Source organism: Phocoena sinus, chromosome 2, assembly GCF_008692025.1.
Source record: "Phocoena sinus isolate mPhoSin1 chromosome 2, mPhoSin1.pri, whole genome shotgun sequence".
NCBI lineage: Eukaryota > Metazoa > Chordata > Mammalia > Artiodactyla > Phocoenidae > Phocoena > Phocoena sinus.
Genome location: NC_045764.1, coordinates 128,343,973 through 128,371,969, shown reverse-complemented (window position 1 = coordinate 128,371,969; position 27,997 = coordinate 128,343,973). Strand labels below are relative to the sequence as shown.

The window sequence follows — 27,997 nt, the reverse complement described above, 5'->3', positions numbered from 1 at the left end:
AGAAGAAGGTTGGCCAATGAAGAGATAATTTTATTCAGTCCTGCTGAGCGGATAGCCCTCTGTTACAGACCTTACCACATTATATTATAATTGTTTTTCTATCTCCTCTCGAGTGATAGTTCCTTATGGTCCACGTTTGTTCGTTTCTGTACTTTTAGTGCCTAATAGGATGTGTAGCACATAGTAAGTGTCCAATGAACGTTATGAAATGAAAAACTTAATATTATACTTCACTGATTTTTTTAAAGGCACCATAAATTATGACACAATTATTTTATATACCTCTAAAAAGAAAAATTATTCTCAATTATAATGGTAAAATGCCATTGTTTGTAAGACACATAATAATTTCAAAATATTCTAATCTAGGGGTGTGTGGGGGGAGGTTATGTCTTGAAATCAATGAAATATGGTAAATATTTAAGGGGAAGTCTAAAACAGTGTTGGAATTTATATTATAATACAGTCTGGTTTTATAAAAAAATAATCAGTGGTTATTAGGGGCTAGGATTAGAGGTTGACTATAAAGGGGCACAAGGGAATTTTGGGGGTGATGAAACTGTTTTATATCTTGATTGTGGTGGTGGCTACAGATTTTACCAGTGTTTGTAACCCATAGAGTTGCTCACTAAAAAAGAGAACACTAAAAATATAGTCCAGTTCTGAGACTGAGGAGAAATCATTGACATTTTGTCACTATAAGGAGTCACTCAGTGTGACCTATTTAGAAGAAGCACAAATGGGAACTCATGTCTTATCCTCACTGGTGATCTAGTTCTTCATCGTATCTTCTGAAATGCCCCAGATTTGTGTCGTATGTATGAACTCTGCATTTAGCAGTGTTTTGGATTCTAGATTGAGTCTCCCCCTTTTTGCTAAGGTTATTGCCAACTCTGAGGCTTTCCAGAGCTCTCTGCAAGCCCCCAGTGGGCCTAGGAGGGAGGTTATTGCATTCTAGAGATTTTCCAGACAAAAAGTAGAATTTCTGTAGGTGAACACTGCTGGAACATGGACTTTTGTTCTTATGGGGTCTCACATTTTATTGGCAGTTTTACTTTTTTAAAGTTGTCATCTTGGGAATTCCCTGGCAGTCCAGTGATTAGGACTTGGCGCTTTCACTGCTGGGGCCCAGGTTCAATCCCTGGTCAGGGAACTAAGATCCCACGGCCAAAAATAAATAAATAAAAATTTGAAATCAAGGTTGTCATCTTTTTTTTTTTTTAATTAATTTATTTAATTTATTTATTCTTGGCTGTGTTGGGTCTTCGTTGCTGTGCGCGGGCTTCCTCTAGTTGCAGCAAGCAGGGGCTACTCTTCGCTGCGGTGCGCAGGCTTCCCATTGCGGTGGCTTCTCTTGTTGTGGAGCACGGGCTCTAGGCACACGGGCTTCAGTAGTTGTGGCACATGGGTTCAGTAGTTGTGGCTCGCAGGCTCTAGAGCGCAGGCTCAGTAGTTGTGGCGCGTGGGCTTAGTTGCTCCATGGCATGTGGGATCTTCCCGGACCAGGGCTCGAACCCATGTCCCCTGCATTGGCAGGTGGATTCTTAACCACTGCGCCACCAGGGAAGCCCCAAGGTTGTCATCTTGATGACAGTAGTGCAAGATCTAGGGACCCTGACTAGAGCTATGGTGACATTACCACATCTATTTTATTTCATATGAGCATAGGTAGCATAAGCTTAAGTTCAGTGTTCTTCTGTATTACCATAATATGGGTTTGGAACAGGCAGTGCTACCACTAGTTCACGTGGTCCTTTTGCTGCTCTTTCTTCAAAACCTCTCCTGTCACCTGCCAGAAAAGTGTCATAATAAATGTACAGATTGATGTGACCACAAATGTGAAGGGTGCCCCATAGAGGGCTCTGAATAATGGGGAGGTAGACAATGGCTGGCTGAGCTTGGTAACAGCTCGGAAGTAAGGTTTATGAATTCAACTCCAGGCGGTAGTTTCAGAGTTATGTATATGCCCCAGTGCTGGGCAGGCTGAGGCCATCATTTGGACAAATCTTCCAGGGGGACACGCAGAGGGATTTTTATAGGTCACCGTGTACTCCATCCTTTGGGTGGGCTGCAGCAAACCTTTATTACAGAGCTGCTCCAAATCAGTGTAATGAAGCAGCAAAGTAATTATAGCGTTTCATCCAGCGTGTGTGCGACTTCCTAACGTTTGGCCTGGCAGCATAAAATCCAGGATTGAGCCTGTGCCTTAAGAGTACTTTATCCCATATGAGGCTGGGAGTCATTCCTTCTTTGTTCCTGAGAATCTCTGCTTTTTCTATCTTTTGCCCATCGCTCCCTGGCCCTTCCAGTTGTCTTTGGGGATCATGCATTGCTTTCCACTCAGATGTTCTCCCACCCACTTGAAAATGTGACTCCACCCCCACAGGCTGTCTGGCTTGGCTGGCAAAAGACAGAGAAAGAAGGATCAGGACTCAAATGCTGTATATCGAGAGGCCACTTGAGTTCGCCCCCTCCTTCCCCTTTATGAAAATAACTCTCCCTTAACTCGTAGACCGTATGATTGTAGGGCTGGAGCAAATGCTGCCATTTTATCCATGAGCAAATTGAGGCTCAAAGAGGGATGTGGCTTAATTGAAGTCTCACAGATAGTAGCAGGGGAGGATGCTGACACTGTATCACCAAGGGATGGGACTCCAGGAGGTTTTGGCTTGAGGATGTTAACCCTCAGATGGATGAGCTGGGGGCAGCAGTCCTCAGTCAGTGCAGCCTGGCCAGAAAGATTCTGACAAGCGGCCAGAGGCAGAAGGAAGGAGCAAATAAGAGCAAGTTTCACCTGATCATTAGTGACAGGGATGCCTGTGTCCTCAGCATTATTTGGCTGTTCAGGACTTAATTCATCTTCTACCGTAAGGGGCCAGGGCTGTTGTATTTTTGTCTTGCCTATTCAAATCAGTGGACCTCCTGGACTTTGAGAGAAAAAGTTACCCTTAAACTATGGAAGGTGACTGCAAAAATAGGAGGGCCATGGTGCACAGCCTTAGACATTGAGTGGGTCATGAATTGATATTTTATAACATCCAAGATTTTTATAAGTTAAAAATATCAGGTGTTGCACCTGACTGTAATACAGAAAATCCAGCTTGATGAGGTAGAAAGACCCTTGAACCAGGAGTTACAAAATACTGGCCTTGCTCCTCTAATTGGGGGGCCTTATACGTCACAACCTCTGTGGTCTTCAGTTGCCTCATATGTGAAAGTAGTTGTGCTGGAAAATACTTAAAATCCATTCAGCTCCAAGATTCAGTTGTGTTGTCTCCTAATATCTAAATGACATCTACATTTAGGAGAAAGCTAGCTTTGTGTTTCTATAAAATTTCACCCAACGTAAGTTGACACTATAAGGGTCTGCTTCCTAAGGACAAATGCCCAGTATAGTTCATGCTTTCATATTCTTCTAATAAAAGGCAGTTGTATATAAATAATACAAAAACAGAGCTATAATAGGATGTCAGAGGAGATGGAATTAAGTCATTATTTATGTAGTCTTGGGTTGTGCCATTTATAACGTCTCTGCGGTACAGTGTCTTTATTTTTAAAATTAGAGGGTACGAACTAGATGATTTCCAGCATCTTTTTAACGCTGATGTGTATATTCTAAGACTCCTAGGAGAGAGTTTTTTCCCTAAAACAACAATAGTAACAACAATAGTACACAATGAAAAGTACTGAAATTCAGATAAGGTCAGAAAAATGGGTTGGGGATGTAGAGAGTCCTTGGTAAATTCCAAACTGATTAACATTACCGATGGCATAGCTCCCTCATGTCTATGTGTACAATTTAATTTTGAAATTATTTTCCTAGACTAAGAGAAGGACACCTTAATTATTAGTTACTTATTCGGCTTGCTATGGCTTTGGATGATAGGATTTTTATAATGGAGATGCTGGCACAGGCTCTAAGTTACATGGCACCAACATGCTGTCTGGATCTGTTCTCCAGAGATTTTGTCCTTGTTTGATGCATCTTACATTAGATTTGTGTTCTGTAGTAGATGTTAGCATCATGCAGGAAGCTCTTGCTTTCCCTCATGCGGTTAATATAAAATATCTTTCCTTTGTTTATTTGGTGAGGGAAAACTCAGGTTTGGAAAAACCAAATCATTAGAAAAAAAGACACACCAGGTGATTGTTTTTTTCTTTTTCTTTTTCTTTTGGTAATGAACATTACTAATTCCAGAAACTGCCCTATTTCTAGTTATTTTCTTTATATTTTGGGATGCTATAAATATAATAAACAAATATCTCTTCATTCACTGAGCAAGGCAGGTCTCATGGCCAGACAGTGGACTAGATCCTGGTTTGCAGTGATTGAAGACACAGCTGTATTCAGAGTTGAACTGAACTCTGGCTGAGGACCCTGTTTTTAGGAGATATACACAGATGGCCCAACAGACATGTTCTCTTGTCCTCTCTCTGGTTGAGTAAGGGCTTAGTCCTCGGTTCCTTTGGTATGTATGAGATGCTAACAGTGAGCACCAGAAAATTTCTTCAAAAATTAAAAGTAAGGTAAAATCACTACCACTAACCACCACCACTATCAAAAGAGGGTGTGAGGACCCATTTCCTAAGGTCAGAGGGAATTGGAAACATTCACGCCCACTGGTGGTCATGTAAACTGATAAAACCTTCCTAGAATTATGTAAAACAATACCATAAAAATGCCTTTGGCCAATCAATGCCACTCTCAGATTTTAGGCTATGGAAATAATTATGGATGTGCATGAAGATGTGTGTGTAAGGATAGTCATTTAAAATAGTAAAAAAAAAAAAAAAAACCCCAAACTATATATATATATCTCAAGAATAAATATTTGACAGTGTATTTTGGTTAGGCAAATTATGATGTATCTGTGGAATCAAAGACTAAGCAACTATTCAGCTGTCCTATAGAAGAATACTTATTGTTACGATTTTACAAGGAGTAAGAAGGCACTTTTTAAAAAATATGTGTATGTGCAAAAAAGATACTCCTGTTATTTAAAATTAAATAAATAGGGCTGGTGAGAATGTTGATAATGAAACAGTTTGCTTGGGAGTTGTGCTGATGTAAGTTTATTTCAATTCCAGCGTATGAGAAGGTTTCCAAACTGGGGACATGAAAATGGTAGTTTTCTGCAGGGAGTCTTAGAGAATTGATGTGTCCTCTCATGTCAGCCCATTGATGAAGGGAAAGGAGATGATAAGGAAGAGAAAATTAGGGCATGAATGAGATGGAGGCAGCCTCAGTTTCTGAGATGACAGACTGGATGTCGTCACTGTGTGTACGCCAGTAATCTCACCCATGGGGACAAATGAGGTCAGGGAATCTACTGCGGGACTGGGGGCTGTGAGGCTCTCCCTGACTCTGCTCTGCTGGCTTTGAGCCACCGCTGACCCCCAGGAGTCTAGGTGGGAGGACACTACCTGACAGAATAGTGACCTTGCCCAACGGAAGTCCTGTTGTATTCCCTTCCTCCGGATGAGGAGACCAAGCCTCAGGACGTTAGGTCCTCCTCACCTTGATAAGGACAGAGGGTCCAGGTCTGTTTGAATTCAGAGCCCACAGGCTCTTTCCATGAAGCACTGCTGCCCTGGAAAGCATTCAGTCCCGCTGGGTAGGTAATTCTAACATGTAAAATGCTTTTAGAAAAATATGACCATGATCGTTATTAAATCGGGAGCTATCAACAGTATGGGTCGCACTAAATTCATAGAAAAAAACGTTCCATGAAACTTGTGCCAAGCAGTTACTTGAAGGAAATGAGTTTTGAGTTGAGCCTTGAACAATGGGGAGGACTCAGTTAGGTGATAAGGGAATCTCTGCCTTTATCCCCCAAATGGCTCAAGATGCAGGCAGGCCGATCCTCCTGGGAAGAAGGTTGGGGAACAATCACATCATCATTATCAACTCGAAGAGTTTTTCTTATTGACGGACCTTCACCTGCTCTAGGGCTTAGATAGACCATCTGATCAGACCAGTCAGCCCTGGGGGTTGCCAGACCACACCCATCCACCATCCTCAGCACCCTTGCAGGGTGCTAACCTTCCCCTCAATGCTTCCTTCCAGGCAAGGCTAATCAGAGCCACCTTATTACCTTTGTGCCCAGAAGCCCCTGTGTTCGTGCAGGAAACATCACTCAGATTGCTAAGAACTGATGTGAAGACTGCTCCTAAAATTCTGTCATTGCATCCGGGGAGGACCTGAAAGCTCCAGTTGACATCTGCATCTCGTGTGAAGATTCTGGAAGAGAGGCGTGATTGGGGAGTGGGGTGCTAGTGGCTGGGAAGCAGCTGCCTTGGCAAGGGCTGTGTGCACACAAAGTGTTGGGGTGGGGAGCCTGCCTGCTGACGGTCCCTGCAGAGGCGGGGCACACTGGGAGGCAGAAGGAATGGCCGATAGTGTCCAAAGGCTTTCCGGGTGTCTTTTTTTATGTCGTTCATTCTCTCTTGGCTTCTCTTCTCCCCTCGCTTCCTTGGGACATCTCCCTCCCCATCCCTTCTTCTTTCCACTTCTCCAACTCACCTCCACCCTCCTCTCCTCTCCTTCTTGGCCCCTCACTCCATTCTTCTCCTACCTCTTGGTCCCCAGTCCATCAGTTCCTCCTGCTTCCCCTCCCCCATCCCCACATAGGCCTCCAGCTCTCTGCCTGTCTTCTGTCCCTCACCCCCTTCCCTTGCTATTGGTCTCAATCTCTGTCTCCTTCTGTGTTGGTCTCCCCTTTGATTCTTTTCTTCCCTTTTCTCTTATTTAGTATCAGGTGTGGGTTTGCACTCTGACTGTGTAAGCCCTGTGCAACGGTGCGTTCAGAGTAGGCGAGGAGGTGGGAGGTGCAGTGGGGCTGGTGGTGCTCATTTGCTGCGTGACTGCCTCTCGTGGGGGGCTTGTCCTGAGGTTTACACGTGCTTCATTTTTGACTCCTTATTTTCAGAGGGGTTTCAGGAATCCCGTGAGTTGAGCAGAAATGTAGTATAGAGGGCTTCAGATGATCCCCCTGTGCCCAGGTCCTTTGGAAGGGGGTGGGGTCTCTGGGAATGATTTCCCAGGTTAACGAAATGGGGCAGGAAGGGAAGTAGAAAGCAAGGGGGTCTACATGAGCAATTCCAAAACAAGATCAGGCACCATAAAGGCAGGGCTTTCTTCTTCACCCTGGAAGTATCCTCAGGTCAAACAGGGAAGTTTGAATCAAAAAGTGTTACAATATCCATCTTATCCCTCAACAAGTACAATAGAATGCTTTGCCCATGGCAGGTGTCTGATAGATATGTTAAATGAATCCACCTAATACTCGAGTGCATCTTTTAAACTCTCCTTTAACTTCCCATGTATGTGCTGAGGATGGCACCTCATCCCATGTCCTAAGCCTCGTGTTTTTCAAGAAAAGCATTGATGAAATAAATAGTGTTGAGGTTTCTGGGTAACGATTTCACCTTCCTCTTGGGTCCTCATTGCTCTGCCATTGGTCACTGGAAGAACTGCGTGTTCCAAGTGGCCATCCACATCACACAGGTGGCTGGGGCAGTTCTGGGAGAGAGTACAGAGTGTGAACTGCCCTGCTCAGTTAGAGGGGGGAAGGGAGGGAGAGGCGGAGGGACAGGTGGGTGGCTGGTGGTTTTCCCTGCCTGCAGCTGGCCTGTGCCAAGTGGTCATTCTCATTAACATTGAATTTCAATTTTTCTTTTAGTATAAGTGCAAGACCTTCTGGTCACAAGTCATACATGTGCACTGTGGTTCGTCCTGGTTCTGGAAAGTGAACATTATCACACCTCTGGAGTTTCTCTTCTTGGTGCATCTCATTGTGAGCTCGCCAGGGGCTCCAGGAGTCTAAGACTCCTCTGGGCAGGCCGGGCCTGTCTGCTTTCCTTCAAAGCTCATTTGTATTTTTATGTAGTGATACCAAATAGGAAAAATGGAAAATAGGAAAGAAGGGGAAATGGCTCAGAAGCTTGACCATCCAGGTAGAATCATAAATATACATTCAAGGAAATAAAATACTGAAAGGACAAGCAGTTCTTTATATCTTGGTTTTTTTTTTTCCACTGGCATTTCATGTCCCTCCTTGGAGGTCATGATTGGTGCAGTTACTTACACTTAAGTTAAAGGAAGCTGTGTGTAAATAATTTCATTTCTTAATAAATTAAATAACCCTATATTATCTGGCGTAGATAAAATTGTTCCAGGATAAACCCCTGAAATACATACATCACATCTGGATGTGCTCATAAAAGTAAAGAAACTTTGCCCCAGGGCTGTGGTTTGGCAAGTCTTTGTTGGGCGTGGTAAGGGAGGGGTAAGGCATTCTTTAATTTGGGTGGGCAGGAGTGTCTTGAAATCCCCACTAAGGCCTCCTGTTTGGTGGACTGCCGCTGTGCACTTGTAAAGCCCTGCTTGAAATTCATAAAGAGAACGCTGGAGTTTTCAAAGGCTTAGCACAACAATGGCTGTTGACCATGAATGTTCTCTCTGGGTCTCCTTACTTTTAATGCCTTTCTTCCCCTTCTTATCTTGTAAATACAAAGAGGCTGATGCTCTAAATAAAAGAAGGCTGTAGGAGTGTGTTCAAGTCTAAAATATAACTATTTGTAATCGGTGTGATTAGTGTAATTCTTTATTGTATGGAAGTTTTGTGAAATTTCTTACGAGGAAACTTTAATGCCCCATTTTTCCTTTGTGCTAATATCTTTATTCAAAAAGATTCTACATTTTAATAGATTTCTCTAGAAATTGACTTTGTGATATATGTACATTCTGTGAAAGATATTAACTTCGAGTTTTAAGAATTAATTTAAAGTTCCTGGCAATGCAAAAATAAGTAAGTGTATAAATAAACCAAAACTCCACAGGGTCCCTAATGTTTCACAGTCTGTTATCTTTCATTGCTTAGAAAAAGAGCTATTTCAAATCTACCACTGCTCCCTACACAGCATGAAACATTTAGTAGTAAATATTTCATCCACAGGTGGATTTTGGATTAAATCACAGTGGGTTGTGGGTTTTTTTGTTTGTTTGTTTGTTTTAAGACTGTGGCTTTTCCCCACTGCTTTTTTTCCTCTGAAAAAGTGGGGCATGCATTCAGAGTTCCTCTGCCACTTCCTTCCCCAGACCATGACTTATGTTCTCATACCGGGAAAATCCCACGTTCCATTTTCTGACGTTATACATTTTCCCTTTAATCTTTTCCAAACCCCCATCATCACTAATGGTGTATCTTGTTGTCTGCCACTAAAATTTAAGAATATGTAATAAATTAAGGATGGTTCTACATTGCCTTTTATCTGACTAGCATCTGTGGGTGTCAGCTGCCAACAAGTAGCTCGGGTGTCTGGGCCGCTCCTGAACGCTCACAAGCTGACACACTGTCTTCTGATAAAAGGTACCTTCAAATATGCATGCGACTTTCAATATAACTTTTGTATGCTTGAACACTTCCTGTAAGAGAATCGCTCGACCTAATAAAATGACTTGGCTGGGACTCTGGATATAAATATTGCTGGAAATTATAGAGCAAGCATAAATACTTCACTCTGAGCTTTGCCGAGCATTTTCAGGATGTTTCTGACCACAATTGTGAAACCTAAGCTTATCCCAGAGGAAGGGCATGGGAGCGGGGAGGACAGAGTTAGTCACGCAGGATCACCAGTCTCCCCAGGGAGACTACAGAGTAATAGCTACCCCCTAACATGGTTTCAGTGCTGATAAAGGAAGGGTTTTGTTCTTTTAGTTCTTATCTAATCAGTTACCCTTGTTTTGATGATCTGTGTACAGCCCTCATCTAAAAATCTACATGTCTGAGTTCAGACATACCTTGTTAAGACTGTCATGTTCAAACAGAACACATATTATGTTCTCCAGAGAGACAGCATGTCCATGTGGGTGATAAGAACTGAAATAAAAGCATTGCCAGTTTTATATTTTAATGGAATACTTTGTTCTCCTAATTCTGTTCAAGGTGCTAAAAAAAGTGTGTCTCTAAGCTGACATTTCTAATGAGTGAAGTATTTATTTTATTGCTCTAAAGCTACCATTGTAGAGAAAGGTTAGTATGTGGTGGTGGTGGTGGTGATGGTGGTGGTGATGGTGGTGGTGGTGGTGGTGATGGTGGTGGTGCTGATGGTGGTGGTGGTGGTATGGTGGTGGTGGTGCTGATGGTGGTGGTGGTGGTGATGGTGGTGATGATGATTGTGGTGGTGGTGATGGTGATTGTGGTGGTGGTGATGATGGTGATGGTGGTGGTGATGGTGGTGCTGGTGATTTTGGTGGTGGTGATGATGGCAGTGGTGGTGATGTTGGTGGTGATGGTGGTGGTGCTGCTGATGGTGGTGGTATGGTGGTGGTGATGGTGGTGGTATGGTGGTGGTGGTAGTGATGATTGTGGTGGTGGTGATGGTGATTGTGGTGGTGATGGTGGTGGTGATGATGGCGGTGGTGGTGATGGCGGTGGTGGTGGTGGTGCTGGTGCTGGTGATTTTGGTGGTGATGATGGTGGTGATGATGGTGGTGGTGGTGATGGTGGTGGTGGTGGTGGTGGTGGTGATGGTGGTGGTGATGGTGGTGATGGTGATTTCGGTGGTGATGGTGGTGATGATGGCGGTGGTGGTGGTGGTGGTGGTGGCGGTGATGGTCGTGATGGTGGTGGTGGCGGTGGTGGTGGTGGTGGTGGTGCTGGTGCTGGTGATTTTGGTGGTGATGGTGGTGGTGGCGGTGATGGTGGTGGTGATGGTGGTGGTGGTGGTGGTGGTGGTGGTGGTGGTGGTGGTGGTGAAGGCTGAACCTGAGACATGTTCTGCTGAACGCTGAAGTCCTTCAGGGTCAAGAGATGACTTTCCCCTTATACACATTCCTTTTATTTTGTACAACACGAAGCTCATGAAGAGAAAAGAACATAATATATTATTTTCTTAATGCAGTTTTGCGTTTGCTATTTTATTCCACAGCTTTTAATTTTATAATGAGATCTTGATGACAAGTTTCATATGAACAGTGAGCTGTCATTAATTGATTAGGATCCACTGTGTCAGTTTCTTTGTTCTGTCTTCCTGCTTGTCTGATGGATCAGAAAGTGAGATGGTTAACAAAGGACTCACTAAGGTCCTGGAGGGGTGTGTTCCAGACTAACTGGTGTGAATGCTAACTTCACAGTGCTGATAAGGTGTTCTTTTTATCATCATTTTCCAGCGTGTCTCTGGTAGTATGATCCCTCCCTCTCCTGTTCCCTCTGTCTGCAAAACAGAGCTTAATAAACAGAAGAACACATATGACCGCTTGCTTTGTCCTGATCTTAATTCCCTAGTTTTAAACAAATCCCTCACTGCTGGCTCCTCATCTCTCCCACCACATGCTGAGATATACTCGGGGTGCTATAAATCATTCGGAATTAGAAGCTGTGCTCTGCATCTGACTTACTGGCTCATATACGCCCACATCCACCGCAACTGGCAAACGGTGGTGGTTTATTTTGGGGCTGGTATAAGAGGCTGTGTCCGAAGGCTGTGTGTCAGATAGGGGCTGAGATTGTCATGTAATGTGGCCTCAACTCTTGTCTCCTTGCCCAGACTGCACTCTCGAAGCTCAGCCCAAATATGTTAGAGGTGGGAAGCGTTACGGACGAAGGTCCTTACCTGAGTTTCAAGGATCCGTGGAGGAATTTGCAGAGGTGACAGTGATTGAGCCACTCGATGAAGAAGCAAGGCCTTCACACATCCCATCCAGTGACCGCGGTGAGGTAAGAAATTGGACAGGCATATCCTTCTGGATCACAGGTGTGGATAGCCATAGATAGCCACATCACAGTGCTGCAGAGACAGGAGAACTGAGGGGTTTATGGCTTTTCTCAGCCATTTTTTTCAACTACTTGCTGATCTTATTACTTGCCTTTTGGATATATGTGACTACTTTTTCTGTTGTTCATACGTTTCATCTGTTTCAACTTTTGGAGAGCTGACCTTTCTGTGCATGCTTTATGTTTATACATTTTTGAATTCAGTTATTTTTATACTATCTGAGGTCTGCCACTTCTAGCTCTTCTTGGGAATATCTCTCTCCTCCACAGCACTGTTATTTTTAGTTATGTAAAAAGCTAACCAACTCCTTCCCCGCAGACTATAAGACAGCCGCCGTGACAGGTAAGAAATGGAGGCAGTGTGGTTAGGCATTTCAAGAGCCAGCATCTTGTCTTCTGTGGTGGGACAAAGCAGCTCTGCAACTTCATCCTTGTCCCAGTGCCCGGCAGTTACCAGGGTTCTTAGTGGTTCTGTCCCACCTGGCATGTCTGGCTCCCCAGCAGTCAGAGATTACCCTGCCTCCCTCATCTCCCTTCTTTCCATTTGACACGGTGCTATAATCTACCAATTAAGGAGAAGCAGTGACATTTTCTTGTTTCTTTGCGGCTCATTTACCAGCATACCATTTATAGAACATGATTGAAAGTGCCATGCTGAGCAAGCTCTAAATATTTCTTGTAAATCCCAGCTTAGACTGGGGATACAGGTACTTCACATGCTCCTATAAGCTGGGAAGGAGACAAAGTGCCTCCAGTTTCTTAAAGTAGTCTGTAGATCGTAGGTTGATGGGGGGGAATGAGTGTTTGTTGCTGTCTCAAGTCCATGTTCAGCTTGCTGAAATCTACAAGAAGCTTGCTCCAGTAATGTCCCCAGCAGTCAGATATCTGGCATCTTCACAAACCCGAAGATACCTACAAACCCCACAAACTCAAAGGTAACTGGAAAGGGCTCAAGTATTGAGCAGAAATGAAAACAACCACAAGTACTGCGATTTAGAAGACACAGGACTGGTCTGCTGATCAGATCACCTTTTTTTTAAAAATCCAGTGATACCTATCCTCACAATAGAAGTAAAGGAGCACTGGCAGAAACGTGAGTGAGAAGAGAGGAAGAAAAGCAGCTAGAGGGGAGAAGGGAGACAGAAACCACAAAAATGGTGTGAGTAGTGCGGGTGAGAAGTGACAGCTGAAAACAGAAAGACCATGAGAAGCAAAAAGGAAAACATTGCCTAGAACATCACAGCACTGGGGACCAATGGGTCTGGGGCAGAGGCTACTTCCGATCTTGGTTCAGTCAGTTTTAGACCCTTTCTTGGGTCCCTTTGGGAATTTAGATAGGGCCCTTTCCCCAGTAAAACATATAGACTCACATGCACAAAAGTGTTATATGTACTATTTCAGGTAGGCACGTAATTTGCATACTTCAGTTATTGCAGTGGTCATAATATCTTGCTGTCAGGAAGGGTATCATTTTATAACATTAAATCTGTTTCATAACCCTAAATAGTGTGGAATGTATCTGAGACATTTCTCTGTGAAAAAATGGTTAAAATAGGTCTCAACACTTTACGGGGGAAGCTTTTCTTATACAGAAAACACCTTTAAGTCTAGTATCTCCTTTCTCCAACTATTTTCAATACCTGAGGCGCTGTTACTTGGTGCTCACAAATTAAATGGTTGCTCGTTTTTTTGAAAAGAGAGTTTCTAGTTACCACCTGGGGATACTCAGAAATCTTCTTGGGCAGAGCTGATTTTGTTGCTGGCAGGGTATTTCTTATATCCTTAATTAATCTTATTTACTGATTTCTAGGGAGATTTACTGTTTAAAAAGTGAGGCTTTGGTTTTATGTGTAAATAAAATGAAGGGTTGAGGCCTGAGTCTGGGCAAAATCTTGCTGCTTTTGTCTTAGTGAAAGGGTATGTTGGGAGAATCATTTCACCCCCAATGAACTTCAGCTTTCCTAACTCCTCCAGAAACCTCTTAGGTGTGACCTTTTTTTTTTTTTTTTTTTCCCGGTACGTGGGCCTCTCACTGTTGTGGCCTCTCCCGTTGCAGAGCACAGGCTCCGGACGTGCAGGCTCAGCGGCCATGGCTCACGGGCCCAGCCGCTCCGCGGCATGTGGGATCTTCCCGGACCGGGACACGAACCCATGTTCCCTGCATCGGCAGGCGGACTCTCAACCACTGCGCCACCAGGGAGGCCCAGCTGTGACCTTTTGACACTATACACAGAAGCTTTAATGTAACGACCCACCATCAATAGAGAGCAAATAGAGTGCTGTAGAGTCATTTATCTCTGTGTCTGCTCTCCCCAAGGACTCTACTGACTTGACTTTGAGAGTCTGTTATATCCCAACCAGAAAGCCTATAGTAGAGTCACATAACACGTTTTTACCTCCCCCCTTTTTTTAAATTGCTGAACGTGGACTCAAACCAAAGTTCATCCAGCTGCTTTCTTGCCTAAAAATGAAGTGTTTTGCTGGCTGAATGGAGCCTGTCAGTTTTCAAGTTGATTCATCACTTTACAAAGTTAATAGAATCACGTGTGATGTTTTTGATGTTCCTCTTGGCAGTAAGAAGGGCCAGCCCCAGCTTCATGCAGTAACCATGGCCATGGGTCACATGTGCTGCCCTCACGGGCTGTGGCATAGTTTCTTCAGCGTCGGTCTTGTTGCATCCTGTTATGTCAAGATAGCGCTCCTGTTTCCTGGCCAGTTTCTGCAACGGCCTCAGCAGTTGAGGGCCACTCAGTTGGCCAACACAGTTCATGCTCTGGGCAGCATGGCCTTGCTCTAGAAACCCTCCTCCCTTCTACAGAAGCTGTCTAGGGCTCAGCGGAGTGCCAGGTCATCTTCCCTATTCTAGAGTAGCCCTCAGGTGGGGAAGATGAGGAGAGCAAGATTCTCAATGAACTGTGGGATTTATTTGTTCTTAACTTACAAGGAGTTCAGAACCTGTCAGGAGTTCTTTATTGTACTTCTGGCTTTTTTTCTCCCTTTTGGTTGCTTCAGGCCCATTTGTCTCCTGCCCGTGGGTGTTAAGAATTTCTTCCTTGGGCTTCCCTGGTGGCGCAGTGGTTGAGAGTCCGCCTGCCGATGCAGGGGACACGGGTTCGTGCCCCGGTCCGGGAAGATCCCACATACCGCGGAGCGGCTGGGCCGTGAGCCGTGGCCGCTGAGCCTGTGCGTCTGGAGCCTGTGCTCTGCAACGGGAGAGGCCACAACAGTGATAGGCCCGCGTACCACAAAAAAAAAAAAGAAAAAAAAGAATTTCTTCCTTGGGTGTGTTTGTTATCAAGGACTCATACCTCATCTCAGTGCTGCTTGGCAGTATTGAAGGTGGGAGGGGGCTGGGTCTCCCATGACATGAGATGGGGAGCTGGAGACAAGCCTTCTTGGTTTGATTGTGGGTTTCTTTTGACTCCTGGGTCCTGGCTTAGGGGTTTCTAGCTTGCCCTGAGACTGCAGTTTCTCCTGTCCTCAGACAGGCCTCATTTTTCCTGAAGACCAAAGGACCTGAATCTGTTGTCAGAAGGTCTATGGAGAAGTCTGGCTGTTGCTACCCAACAGGAGACTAATTTCAGCCCTAAGATGAATCAAGTAATTATCTCATGTATCCGAGGACTTGGGAGGGGTGCAGTGCAATGGAATGGTGTCACAAGCCACCTATACAAGCTGTCCTCAAGGTGGCTCGCTTCCTTCTAGGAACTCATCCTGTAGGGATATGTGAGCAGACAGTCATCTGAAGGGATAAAAGAGTAATCCCTTCCCTGCTTCCCTCTGGGGTTGTTCAAGAGTTGGGGAATTGCTAAGAGTGGACATTTCATTCCTAGGCTCCTGGACTAGTGGTTCACGATGTTCTTTATGCATCCTTGTTTGGAAGGCCTTCTCCCACATGTACAACAAATTTTTATTTATTTATTTTATTTTGGGCTGTGTTGGGCCTTCGTTGCTGTGCACGGGCTTTCTCTAGTTGTGGCGAGCAGGGGCTACTCTTCGTTGCGGTGCATGGGCTTCTCATTGCGGTGGCTTCTCTTGTTGCAGAGCATGGGCTCTAGGCTCCCGGGCTTCAGTAGTTGTGGCACGTGGGCTCAGTAGTTGTGGCTTGCGAGCTCTAGAGCGCAGGCTCAGTAGTTGTGGCACATGGGCTTAGTTGCTCCGCGGCATGTGGGATCTTCCCGGACCAGGGCTCGAACCCATGTCCCTGCATTGTCAGGCAGATTCTTAATCACTGTGCCGCCAGGGAAGCCCACGTACAATAAATTTATAGGTAATTCTCAGTAGTCATGATTCTCTGTAGTCTACTTGTAACTCCACCATTTCCGTCTCATCCAAGAAAACAGAAATGCAGGCAAGTAAGAGTGATGCTATTGTAGAGATTGCTTTCAGGCACCTAAATTTTTAATGTAAGTTCCATGTGAAGATCCAGTCTTCTTCAGTTACAGCAGTTTGGAACTCCCCCCATGACCATTCATGGTGCACCATTGTGATGGCTTGGGTGAGAACCCATGTTGTGACTGTGGGATCGCAAGTGCTTCACGCTTTGGCCTCATCCGCTGAATAGAATATATAAGTCTTAACCTTGTTAGGTGGTTGTGTTCGACTTTTGTTTCAGTCTGCATGTTAAAGCCCTAACATAAATTGTAAACATTTTAATCATCTCCACCCTCCCCTCCCCCCAGCTTTATTCAGTCAGTTTCTTTCCTGATGAACCAGAAAATATCTAACATAACTATTAAGTGTGTCTCCCCTACCAAGTTTGCTTTACAAGGTCATAAAGCCTTTCCACAGGGAAAGACCACTATAATCTTGCTAAATTTTCAGCACTAATATGTGTATTTCAGAATTTCATTTAGAAACCCCGAAGCAAAATGTGCTAGTTCACAAGTGACAGGTGGGTTCCACTGTCTGGCTGAAATGTGCATTCACCTTCCAATTTACTGTGTTTACCTGGCAGATGGATCCCTTGGGAGTCTGACCCTTCATCTGGGGTGGTATTGAAAGGAAAGTGGTGATTTTTCTTTGTTTGTGGGATCATTTTCACTCAAGGCAATTCAGTTAGACATTCTATTCTGAATTAATCCAGACTAACAAAGGGCACATTCTGGAGTTTTTAGATTCTGAAGAGTATATATTCCCGCCCCCCATATATGCATATATGCAGTGGCTACTGAACTGACCTTGAATTTTATAAGGGTTTCTTCTAAGGGTAGCTGGAAGTTGGGGACAAAAACAAAACTAATTCTTGGTTTTATTCTGTATTACTCAGACATGGTAGGAAAGGTTGACAATTAATACAATTGGGGCAGGGCCACTTTGCTTTCTGCCCTTGTTCAAAACAGGGGACACCTTGTTAACTGTTTTCCTCCACAGGGAATAAATTGGGTCTAGTAAGATTCTTATCAAGAGCCAGAGGCTTTAAACAATGATTTCTTCAACTGTAGACAATAGTAGTGTAAGCCAAAACCATGCAGTTTAAGTGAGGACCTGAGAGAAAAGTTAAAGCCAATTGCTTCATTCAGCAGAGAATGGACAAGCAAATCAAGCCCTTGTGTCGGACTGTGAGGGTAGGAGGATGAGTGGTCGTTATTTAAAAACAAAAACAGAAACACAGAGAACCCCCAAACTGATTTTACTGCCCTCCATAAAATCAATCTTCTTCCAGAAGTGCGAAACTGACTTGTGTCCCCCTTATTTCCATTTTCATATATGCCTAACTTCGCGGCTGAACTTCATAAATTATTCATTTACATTGTATAGAGTAAATATTTCATTCTGGCGCAAACTTCTTAATGACTGAGAGAAGTTTTTATAAGAGCTTTTGTAGTTGAAATGCACCTATTTTCCAATTACTCGCCCGTTACATTGTTTGTTCTAGTCCTTGACAAAGGAAGCAATTTCATTACTGATGCCATTCGTTTCCATCAAATAATATGACATCATCAGGATAGGTTTTTTATTAATGGAATTCCAGTGTTTCCCTTTATATTTCTTGAGTATTATTAGATCATCTCTGGCTATTCTCAGAGATGAAACACTCATTCAAGATGCAACTATAAATCACTTGAAAGTGATATAAAGAAGCCCCTTCAAAGCTAATAAGATGTTTTCATTCTAACACAGATTCAGCTTTCAGACTTTCAGCCTTTGCTGTCCTGCTAAGTCCTCCTGACTTGGCCCCAGAGGAAGTTCCCTTGGAGTCTAAGCCCTCATTCTCACCTCTTTGCAGGTCAACAATTTCTAATATTTATTTTCCAACTAGAAAAGAAAATAGACAACACGTCAAAAGTTAACGAGTTAATTTTAATGATAATAGTAACATTTTCCAACTATATCATTAAATATTTTTCAAGTAGGAGAGCAGTATTCACTATCTGTGGAGAGCAACTCTGATAAGCAGGATACCACAAGCAGATGTATGAAAGAATCCCTTTCCTTTAAGGACTTTAAAATCCAGTGGACTTTAAAATCCAGTGAAACAAAACCAGTCCCCAACCTTGGTAGAAGAGGCTTAAGGCTCAGATTTCTTTAAATTCAGCATTTCTTCACACTGGCAGTACTGAAGGCTGTTTGGCACTGTAGCGGGACTCATCTAAATGTGTGTGCATTTAAAAGTCATACATTGGCTTCCCTGGTGGCGCAGTGGTTGAGAGTCCGCCTGCCGATGCAGGGGACGCGGGTTCGTGCCCCGGTCCGGGAAGATCCCACATGACGCGGAGCGGCCGGGCCCGTGAGCCATGGCCGCTGAGCCTGCGCGTCCGGAGCCTGTGCTCCGCAACGGGAGAGGCCACAACAGTGAGAGGCCCGCGTACCGCAAAAAAAAAAAAAAAAAAAAAAAAAAGTCATACATTGATTCTTGTTATCCCCAACACGTACTTGTAGCTTTTAACTGCTTTTAAAGATAAAGGAACTGATTTGCATTCTAGTCATGACAGCCCTGCAACTGAGCAGCTTGTCCCTGGGTTCAGAATAGAGAGATTGGGAGCGGGGCTGTCAGGTGCCCTTTCATCACCCCTTTGCCTTCCTTCAGGTGCGGGAGAGGTGGAGATGAAGTCCTAAGAAGCGTGTCCCTGCAGAAACAGTAGCCAGCCTTGCTGGGTGCACTTAGCTTCCCTGCCCAGAGCACGGGCTTTATCAGTATTTAGGATTGTTAGTTAACTATGCGATAGATGCTGTGTTTTAAAAGTCCTAAGGTTTCCATCACAAGTATCTCCTAAACGGATCCTGTTTTTCTGCAGAGACTTCCTGTGCTTACTTAAGTGTGCTGCTCTTGTAAAATGGACACCATGGCTCAGTGTGCTGGGGGAGCTTTGTTGCTTTAATAAATTTCTCTTCTCTCTGGGCTTGCAAGACTTTCCCTTTTACAAAAAAAAAAAAAAAAAAATCTGCTTAAGGCTGCTGAGATCAGTTCAGCAACCTCTGCTGGGAAAGAATAGCCCTGTGTGCGCCCACCGTAATCGCTTTAATTAGCCGAACATTCTGAGGGGCACAAAGGTCTGCACCGGAGCAGATGGCTGGTGGGTCTGCGGCTGGGCTCTTGTGGGAAGGGGCTGCACCAGACCCGCAGTCTGCAGATGCTGGTCCGGCCTCGGGGCTGGAAGCCCCGGGATCCAAGAGGCTCGGGCCATCTGTTCCGCCGTCCAGCGAAGCAGGTGTCCCTCCAAAGAAAGCATTCCTGAAAGCAGTGCAGCCCACAGGTGCAGGGCACCCTCGTCCAGCTGTAGGACAGCCCGAGAGTTGACCACAGTGGCCAGCGTGACTGAGACGCACAGCCCACAGAGGGGGTGTGTGGGACTCCCTTTGTCAGCCTACCTGGCGGTGCTGGGCACTTCTTTCTGCAGCAGCCTTTTTAGGACCGGGCAACCTATGACCGTCTCCCCTCTGTCCGCTCTCACGGGGCCTGTTGGCCAGCACACATAGTATGGTGGGCCCTGACAGATGTGGCCACCCAGGGGACACTGTCCACAGCGCGGAGGGCCCCAGGGGAGGCCCTGCTCCTACGTTGAATCAAAAGTTGATTGCTTCATCAGAACTAACACACTCAAAGCTAGAGTTTCTACAGAGTTTATTCTGGGTTTGTTCTTAAAGCTGACACTGGTCTGTCTGCTGTTTCTTTCTTCCGCCCTTGTCCTAGTGTTGAACACCCAGGTAGTAGGAATAGTAATTATAAAATTTATTTACTTAACAGACAGCACTTAATTCGCAGCAGGCACTGTTTCAAGTGCTCTCCAAATACTAGCACACCCTCGTAGGTAGGTATTCACTTACCCCCGAGGAAACTGAGGCACATAGGGATTAAGTAACTTGCCCAAGCTTGCACAGCCAGTAAGTGAAGAGTCCGGCTCTGGAGTCTAAACCCTTAACCACTTCATTGTTCTGGCTGAAATAATAACAAGAGCTAACATCTCCTAAGAGCCAGGCATATGCCTCCGTGTCTCTATCAGGCGGGTCACTCCCACTTTGCAGATAAAGTAAGGTATCGAGGGGTCACACAAAGTGGCAGGGCCAAACTTAACCCTGGCAATCTCCCCCGGCTACCATTTTGCCTCCAGAGTCAGGAATTGCTGAATGATTTTTAAAAATTTATTCATATCCATTCTTTCTCCAGTGAGAGGCTACATAAGATTTCAAAGGAAGAAGTTGAAAATCCTTTTACTCTCCTTTTATGAATAGTATGGAGAACACATCCCAGCAATTGCCACCCCCTTCCTCTCGCATTTTTCCAGAGATGTTCGTGATTACCTCCCTTCCAGTACTCGTGGCTGATCTGTGTCTAGAGGCCACCTGCCAGGCTTTCACTGTGCTGGGTAAACCCTCAGCAATTAAAAGACCTTGTTCCAGAGTGATGCCTCCTTTCATTGGTGGTGTTCCGGTAGCCGAATGATCAAATCCACCCCCTCCCAACCTTCTAACCTGCCTTCCCTTCCCTCTCCCCCTGCTTTTTCATTGGAACTACTGGCCCGAGGCAGTGAGAACGAAAATAAAAGAGCTGTTAATGAATTGATTCTGCTCCCACCCACCCCCCACCCCACGGAAAATGCAATTTAATAACAAACATTAAGCCACCCGTGTGCTTACCCCTTCTTAAAGGAATAGGCCCTTGGGGGAGATGGGGATGAAGCCTAGCAAAACATCTGGGTGGCAAACTCAATCTCCGGTTGAAGTGGTCTTGGAATGAAAATGTAGCCCTTAGCATAAGCTTGCTTCTCCTCCCAGCAGGGCTGGTCTTAGCTGGATCTAGGCTTCTTACACAGGGCCATGGAGAAATGCTTGGAAAATCGTTACCCTTGGAGATGTTATCCCTTACCTTGCCACTACTTGCCCTAAGAGTTCGTGTGAAATCACTTAAACTGCTGTACCTGACGCCATTGGGTTAGGCTGTCTGAAGAATGCCTCTTTGGATGGCTGTGGTCACAGTCCCCAAGGCAGGTCTCAGACAAGTGTCCTTGATCTTCTTACACTCTGCTAAGTTTAGGAAGCATTGGCACAGAGCAGCTTTCACCCTCCTGAAAATGCGTGGACCTCCCACCAAGCATGGTCTCTCCCATCACAGGTCACAGTACAGGAGGACGTGGCTGACTAGCAGAGTGGTACATACCAAGGGGACAGAAGTTTCCCTTTGTCCCCACCCCCAGGTCACAGGGAATTCATTTAGTGAGAATTCAGGGGCAGGTGGGCAAAAGAAATAGTGAAGTTGTACCTATTTATATGGTATAAACAACATTTATATCAGTAAAGGAAATAAAATGGTTTCCCATATTCCCTCAACCAAGTATATATATATATATATTTATTTATTGTCTCTGTTTCCTTCCAGTCTTTGTCTAATTGTATAAATGTTTTTTTCCAGTGGTAATCATAGTGTTGATGACATTTTTGTTGTGGTCTTTCATTTAACATTTCATGTTTTTCATGCTCCTACATGGTTTTATAATTATACTTTTATCGACTACATTATGATGTATCATACTTTATGCCCCATTGTTGAATATTTAAATTGTTTTCAGTACTTTACTTTTACAAAAAGTGCTAACTGTACATATTTACTTTTTTTCTTTCTTTGATTTTATTGCCATCAGAAATCATATGAAACTGGATCAAAGAGTATGAACGTTTTCATGACTTTTGATACATAAAGCCATTTTCTTTACTAAAAGGGTAATATCCATTTACATTGTTACCAGTAACATAAACAGGCCTATTTTAAATCATAACCTTGTTGGTAATAGGAGTTATATTCTTAAATACTTTGCTAATTTAATGGGAACAAAAAGATTCCTTGGTTTTAATTTATACTTCTTTGATTGCTATTGAAATGAACCTTTCCCCATATCTGTTTAATTGTGTTGCGTCTTATGTGAATTGTCTGTTTGTATTCTTTGCATATCTGCTGGATACTTGGCACTTTTCTTACAAATTTATATAAATAACTGGTACTCCCCAGGGTCACTCACATTAATGCTTTAAGTTTGAACATGGTAATGAAGAACACCTGCAAATATAAACTTAATATATACTACATAAACATGTGTCCAAGAAAAATAATATCAAAATTTATAGTGCTTATTAGGTGCCAGACACAATTCTAAGCATTTTAGCCAGCTCTGTGAAATACGTGCTACTTTATTCCCATTTTATAGATGGAGAAACTGAGGCAAAAGAGGTTAAGAAACTTATCCAAGCTTAACCCAGTAAGTAAGCCGGGATTCAGAGCCAGGCAGTCTGGCTTCCACCCTTGATACCTTACTAGTTAGAGGTGAGAATCAGGGCAAGAGGGCATCCAGGAAGAGTGGATCAGATAAGGCACCCAGTTGCATAAGCTCATGAGATGTTGGAAACAGTATATTGGAGCCTCTTGCTCCTTTGAACTAATTAATTGCTCACTAGTTTCAAATGCATCAAGAAGTAAGTGAGCAAATATAAGAAATAAACTTTTCTGTAGCAATATAACCTTGTTGCTTTCTTACCAAGGATTTTTTGAAGGTATGTGTTTGCATTTTTCCAGCTGTGTATCCCGGCAGGGGTTTGTCCAGTGATGCATATTCTCCTGCCATTTCTCATGTCACCTTGTGCTGTTAAAAATCATCCCCTACTAGTAATTTGGTAGGTTTTATCTTGATGGTTCTTAGATGATAGAAACCTATTTTTTTTGTTTTCTTTAAAACTTTATTATTTTTTTTAATTGAAGTATAGTTGACTTACAATGCTGTGCCGATCTCTGCTGTACAGCAAAGTGACTCAGTTGTACACATACATTCTTTTTTTCAACATTCTTTTCCATTATGGTTTATCACAGGATATTAAATATAGTTCCCTGTGTTATACAGTAGGACCTTGTTGTTTATCCATCCCATATATAATAGTTTACATCTGCTAATCCCAAACTCCCAATCCTTCCCTCCCCCTTTTTTATGGCTGAGTAGTATTCCATTGTATATATGTACTACATCTTCTTTATCCACTCATCTGTCAATGGACATTTTGGTTGTTTTCATGTTTTGGCTATTGTGAATAGTGCTTCTGTGAACGTTGGGGTGCATGTACCTTTTTGAATTATAGTTTTGTCTGGGTATATGCCCAGGAGTGGGATTGCTGGATCATATGGTAATTCTATTTTTAGTTTTCTGAGGAACCTCCACACTGTTTTCCTTAGTGGCTGCACCAGCTTACGTTCCCACCAATAGTGTAGGAGTGTTCTCTTTTCTCCACACTCTCTCTAGCATTTGTTATGTGTGGACTTTTTAATGATGGCCATTCTGACTGGTGTGAGGTGGTCATTGCAGTTTTGATTTCCATTTCTCTAATAATTAGTGATGGTGTGCATCTTTTCATGTGTCTACTGGCCATCTGCATGTCTTCTTTGGAGAAATGTCTATTAAGGTCTTCGGCCCATTTTTCAATTGGGTTGTTTTTCTGTTGTTGAGTTGTATGAGCTGTTTGTATATCTTGGAGATTAAGCCCTTGTCTGTTGCATCATTTGCAAATATTTTCTCTAATTCCATAGGTTGTCTTTTCATTTTTGTTTTCGTTGTTGTTTTTATGGTTTCCTTTGCTGTGCAAAAGCCAGTACTTTTGATTAGGTCCCATTTGTTTATTTTTGTTTTCATTTCTGTTGCCCTGGGAGACTGACCTAAGAAAACATTGGTACAATTTATGTCAGAGAATATTTTGCCTATGCTCTCTTCTAGGAGTTTTATGGTGTCATGTTTTATGTTTAACTCTTTAAGCCATTTTCAGTTTATTTTTGTGGATGGTTTGAGGGTGTGTTCTAATTTCATTGACTTACATGTAGCTGTCCAACTTTCCCAACACCACTATTTTATTTGTGTTAGGTGGACTGACTGAATGGATTTCATTTTAGGGTGTTTCCAACTTATATATTGAATACTGAATTTTCACCATTTTGGGTGCCAAAGTAGTACAAGCATTTCAATCATTTGCTCTGTTTGGTGAGGAAATAAATGTGGAGGGACAGACAGGATGCTTTTATTAGCGGGGTTTTATTGACTTAAACTTTAAAGATAAAAACAGGAGGGGACCTTCAAGATGGTGGAGGAGTAAGACGTGGAGATCACCTTCCTTCCCACAAATACATCATAAATACATCTACACATGGAACAACTCCTACAGAACACCTACGGAATGCTGGCAGAAGACCTCAGACTTCCCCAAAGGCAGGAAACTCCCCACGTACCTGGCCAAGTGGCTGACAGGGTCTTGGTGCTCCAGCCAGGTGTCAGGCCTGAGCCTCTGAGGTGGGAGAGCTGAGTTCAGGACATTGGTCCACCAGAGACCTCCCAGCCCCATGTAATACCAAACAGCAAAAGCTCTCCCAGAGATCTCCATCTCAACGCTAAGACCCAGCTCCACACAACAACCAGCAAGCTCCAGTGCTGGACACCCTATGCCAAACACAACCCAGCCCATTAGCAGAGAGGCTGCCTAAAATCATAATAAATTCACAGACCCCCCAAAACACACCACCGGAGGCGGTCCTGCCCACCAGAAATACAAGATCCCGTCTCATCCACCAGAACACAGGCATCAGTTCCCTCCACCAGAAAGCCTACACAACACACTGAACCAACCTTACCCACTGGGGGAAGACACCAAAAACAACAGGAACTACGAACCTGCAGCCTGTGAAGAGGACACCCCAAACACAGGAAGTTAAGCAAAATGAGAAGACAGAGAAATACACACCAGATGAAGGAGCAGGGTAAGAACCCACCAGACCAAACAAATGAAGAGGAAATAGGTCACCTACTTGAAAAAGAATTCAGAATAATGATAGTAAAGATGATCCAAAATCTTGGAAATAGAATGGAAGAAATACAAGAAACATTTAACAAGGACCTAGAAAAACTAAAGAGCAAACAAACAATGATGAACAACACAATAAATGAAATTAAAAATTCCCTGGGAGGAATCAATAGCAGAATAACTGAGGCAAAAGAATGGATAAGTGACCTAGAAGATAAAATAGTGGAAATAACTACCACAGAGCAGAATAAAGAAAAAAGAATGAAAACAATTGAGGACAGTCTCAGAGACCTCTGGGACAACCTTAAACACACCAACATTCAAATTATAGGGGTCCCAGAAGAAGAAGAGAAAAGAAAAGGGACTGAGAAAACATTTGAAGAGATTATAGTTGAAAACTTCCCTAATATGCAAAAGGAAATAGACAATCAAGTCCAGGAAGCACAGAGAGTCCCATACAGGATAAATCTAAGGAGAAACACACCAAGACACATATTAATCAAACTATCAAAAATTAAATACAAAGGAAAAATATTAAAAGCAGCAAGGGAAAAGCAACAAATAACATACAAAGGAATCCTCATAAGGTTAACAACTGATCTTTCAGCAGAAACTCTGCAAGCCAGAAAGGAGTGGCAGGACATACTTAAAGTGATAAAAGGGAAGAATCTACAACCAAGATTACTCTACCCAGCAAGGATCTCATTCAGATTCAACGGAGAAATTAAAACCTTTACAGACAAGCAAAAGCTAAGAGAACTCAGCACCATGAAACCAGCTTTAGAACAAATGCTAAAGGAACTTCTCTAGGCAGGAAACACAAGAGAAGGAAAAGACCTACAATAACAAACCCAAAACAATTAAGAAAATGGTAATAGGAACATACATATGAATAACTACCTTGAATGTAAATGGATAAATGCTCCAACCAAAAGACATAGACTGGCTGAATGGATACAAAAACAAGACCCATATATATGCTGTCTACAAGAAACCCACTTCAGACCTAGGGACACATACAGACTGAAAGTGAGGGGATGGAAAAAGATATCCCATGTAAACGGAAATCAAGAGAAAGCTGGAGTAGCAATTCTCATATCAGACATAATAGACTTTAAAATAAAGACTATTACAGGAGACAAAGGACACTACATAATGACCAGGGGATCAATCAATCCAAGAAGAAGATATAACAATTGTAAATATTTATGCACCCAACATAGGAGCACCGCAATTTATAAGTCAAATGCTAACAGCCATAAAAGGGGAAATTGACAGGAACACAATCATATTAGGGGACTTTAACACCCCACTTTCACCATTTCATCCAAATGAAAATAAATAAGGAAACACAAGCTTTAAATGACACATTAAACGAGATGGACTTACTTGATATTTATAGGACATTCCATCCAAAACCAACAGAATACACTTTCTTCTCAAGTGCTCATGGAACATTCTCCAGGATAGATCATATCTTGGGTCACAAATCAAGCCTTGGTAAATTTAAGAAAATTGAAATCGTATGAAGTATCTTTTCCAACCACAACGCTGTGAGACTAGATATCAATTACAGGAAAAAAACTGTAAAAAATACAAACACATGGAGGCTAAACAATACACTACTTAATAACCAAGTGATCACTGAAGAAATCAAAGAGGAAATCAAAAAATACCTAGAAACAAATGACAATGGAGACACGACAACCCAAAACCTATGGGATGCAGCAAAAACTGTTCTAAGAGGGAAGTTTATAGCAATACAATCCTATCTCAAGAAACAAGAAACGTCTCAAATAAATGGCCTGACTTTAAACCTAAAGCAATTAGAGGAAGAAGAACAAAAGAAAACCCAGAGTTACCAGAAGGAAAGAAATCATAAAGATCAGATTAGAAATAAATGACAAAGAAACGAAAAAACAATAGCAAAGATCAGTAAAACTAAAAGCTAGTTCTTTAAGAAGATAAACAAAATTGATAAACCATTAGCCAGACTCATTAAGAAAAAGAGTGAAGACTCAAACCAATAGAATTAGAAATGAAAAAGGAGAAGTAACACCTGACACTGCAGAAATACAAAGGATCATGAGAGATTACTACAAGCAACTGTATGCCAATAAAATGGACAACCTGGAAGAAATGGACAAATTCTTAGAAAAGCACAACTTTCCGAGACAGAACCAGGAAGAAATAGAAAATATAAACAGACCAATCACAAGCGCTGAAATTGAAACTGTGATAAAAAATCTTCCAACAAACAAAAATCCAGGACCAGATGGGTTCACAGGCGAATTCTATCAAACATTTAGAGAAAAGCTAAAACCTATCCTTCTAAAACTCGTCCAAAATATAGCAGAGGGAGGAACACTCCCAAACTCACTCTACGAGGCCACCATCACCCTGATACCAAAACCAGACAAGGATGTCACAAAGAAAGAAAACTACAGGCCAGTATCACTGATGAACATAGATGCAAAAATCCTCAGCAAAATACTAGCAAACAGAATCCAACAGCACATTAAAAGGATCATACACCATGATCAAGTGGGATTTATCCCAGGAATGCAAGGATTCTTCAGTATATACAAATCAATCAATGTGATACACCATATTAACAAATTGAAGGTGAAAAACAATATAATCATCTCAATACATGCAGAAAAGCTTTTGACAAAATTCAACACCCATTTATGATAAAAACCCTCCAGAAAGTAGGCATAGAGGGAACTTACCTCAGCATAATAAAGGCCATATATGACAAACCCACAGCCAACATTGTTCTCAATGGTGAAAAACTGAAACCATTTCCTCTAAGATCAGGAACAAGACAAGGTTGCCCACTCTCACCACTATTATTCAGCATAGTTTTGGAAGTTTTAGCCCCAACAATCAGAGAAGAAAAAGAAATAAAAGGAATCCAGATTGGAAAAGAAGAAGTAAAACTGTCACTGTTTGCA

The 27,997-nt window shown here is 42.9% G+C and overlaps 1 protein-coding gene across 9 annotated transcripts in view; it reads left to right on the top strand.

Annotated features, from left to right (window-relative positions):
• Window positions 1-27,997, top strand: part of NIN (ninein) — a 112,034-nt gene that overhangs the window by 21,047 nt on the left and 62,990 nt on the right. For all 9 annotated transcript variants that reach the window (XM_032623430.1, XM_032623431.1, XM_032623426.1 and 6 more), the window contains one exon: window positions 11,551-11,720. Coding sequence is in view for 8 of the 9 variants with exons in the window: in XM_032623431.1 (XP_032479322.1) it covers window positions 11,551-11,720 (170 nt within the window). In the remaining variant the exon portion in view is untranslated. The remainder of the gene's footprint in view (window positions 1-11,550; window positions 11,721-27,997) is intronic.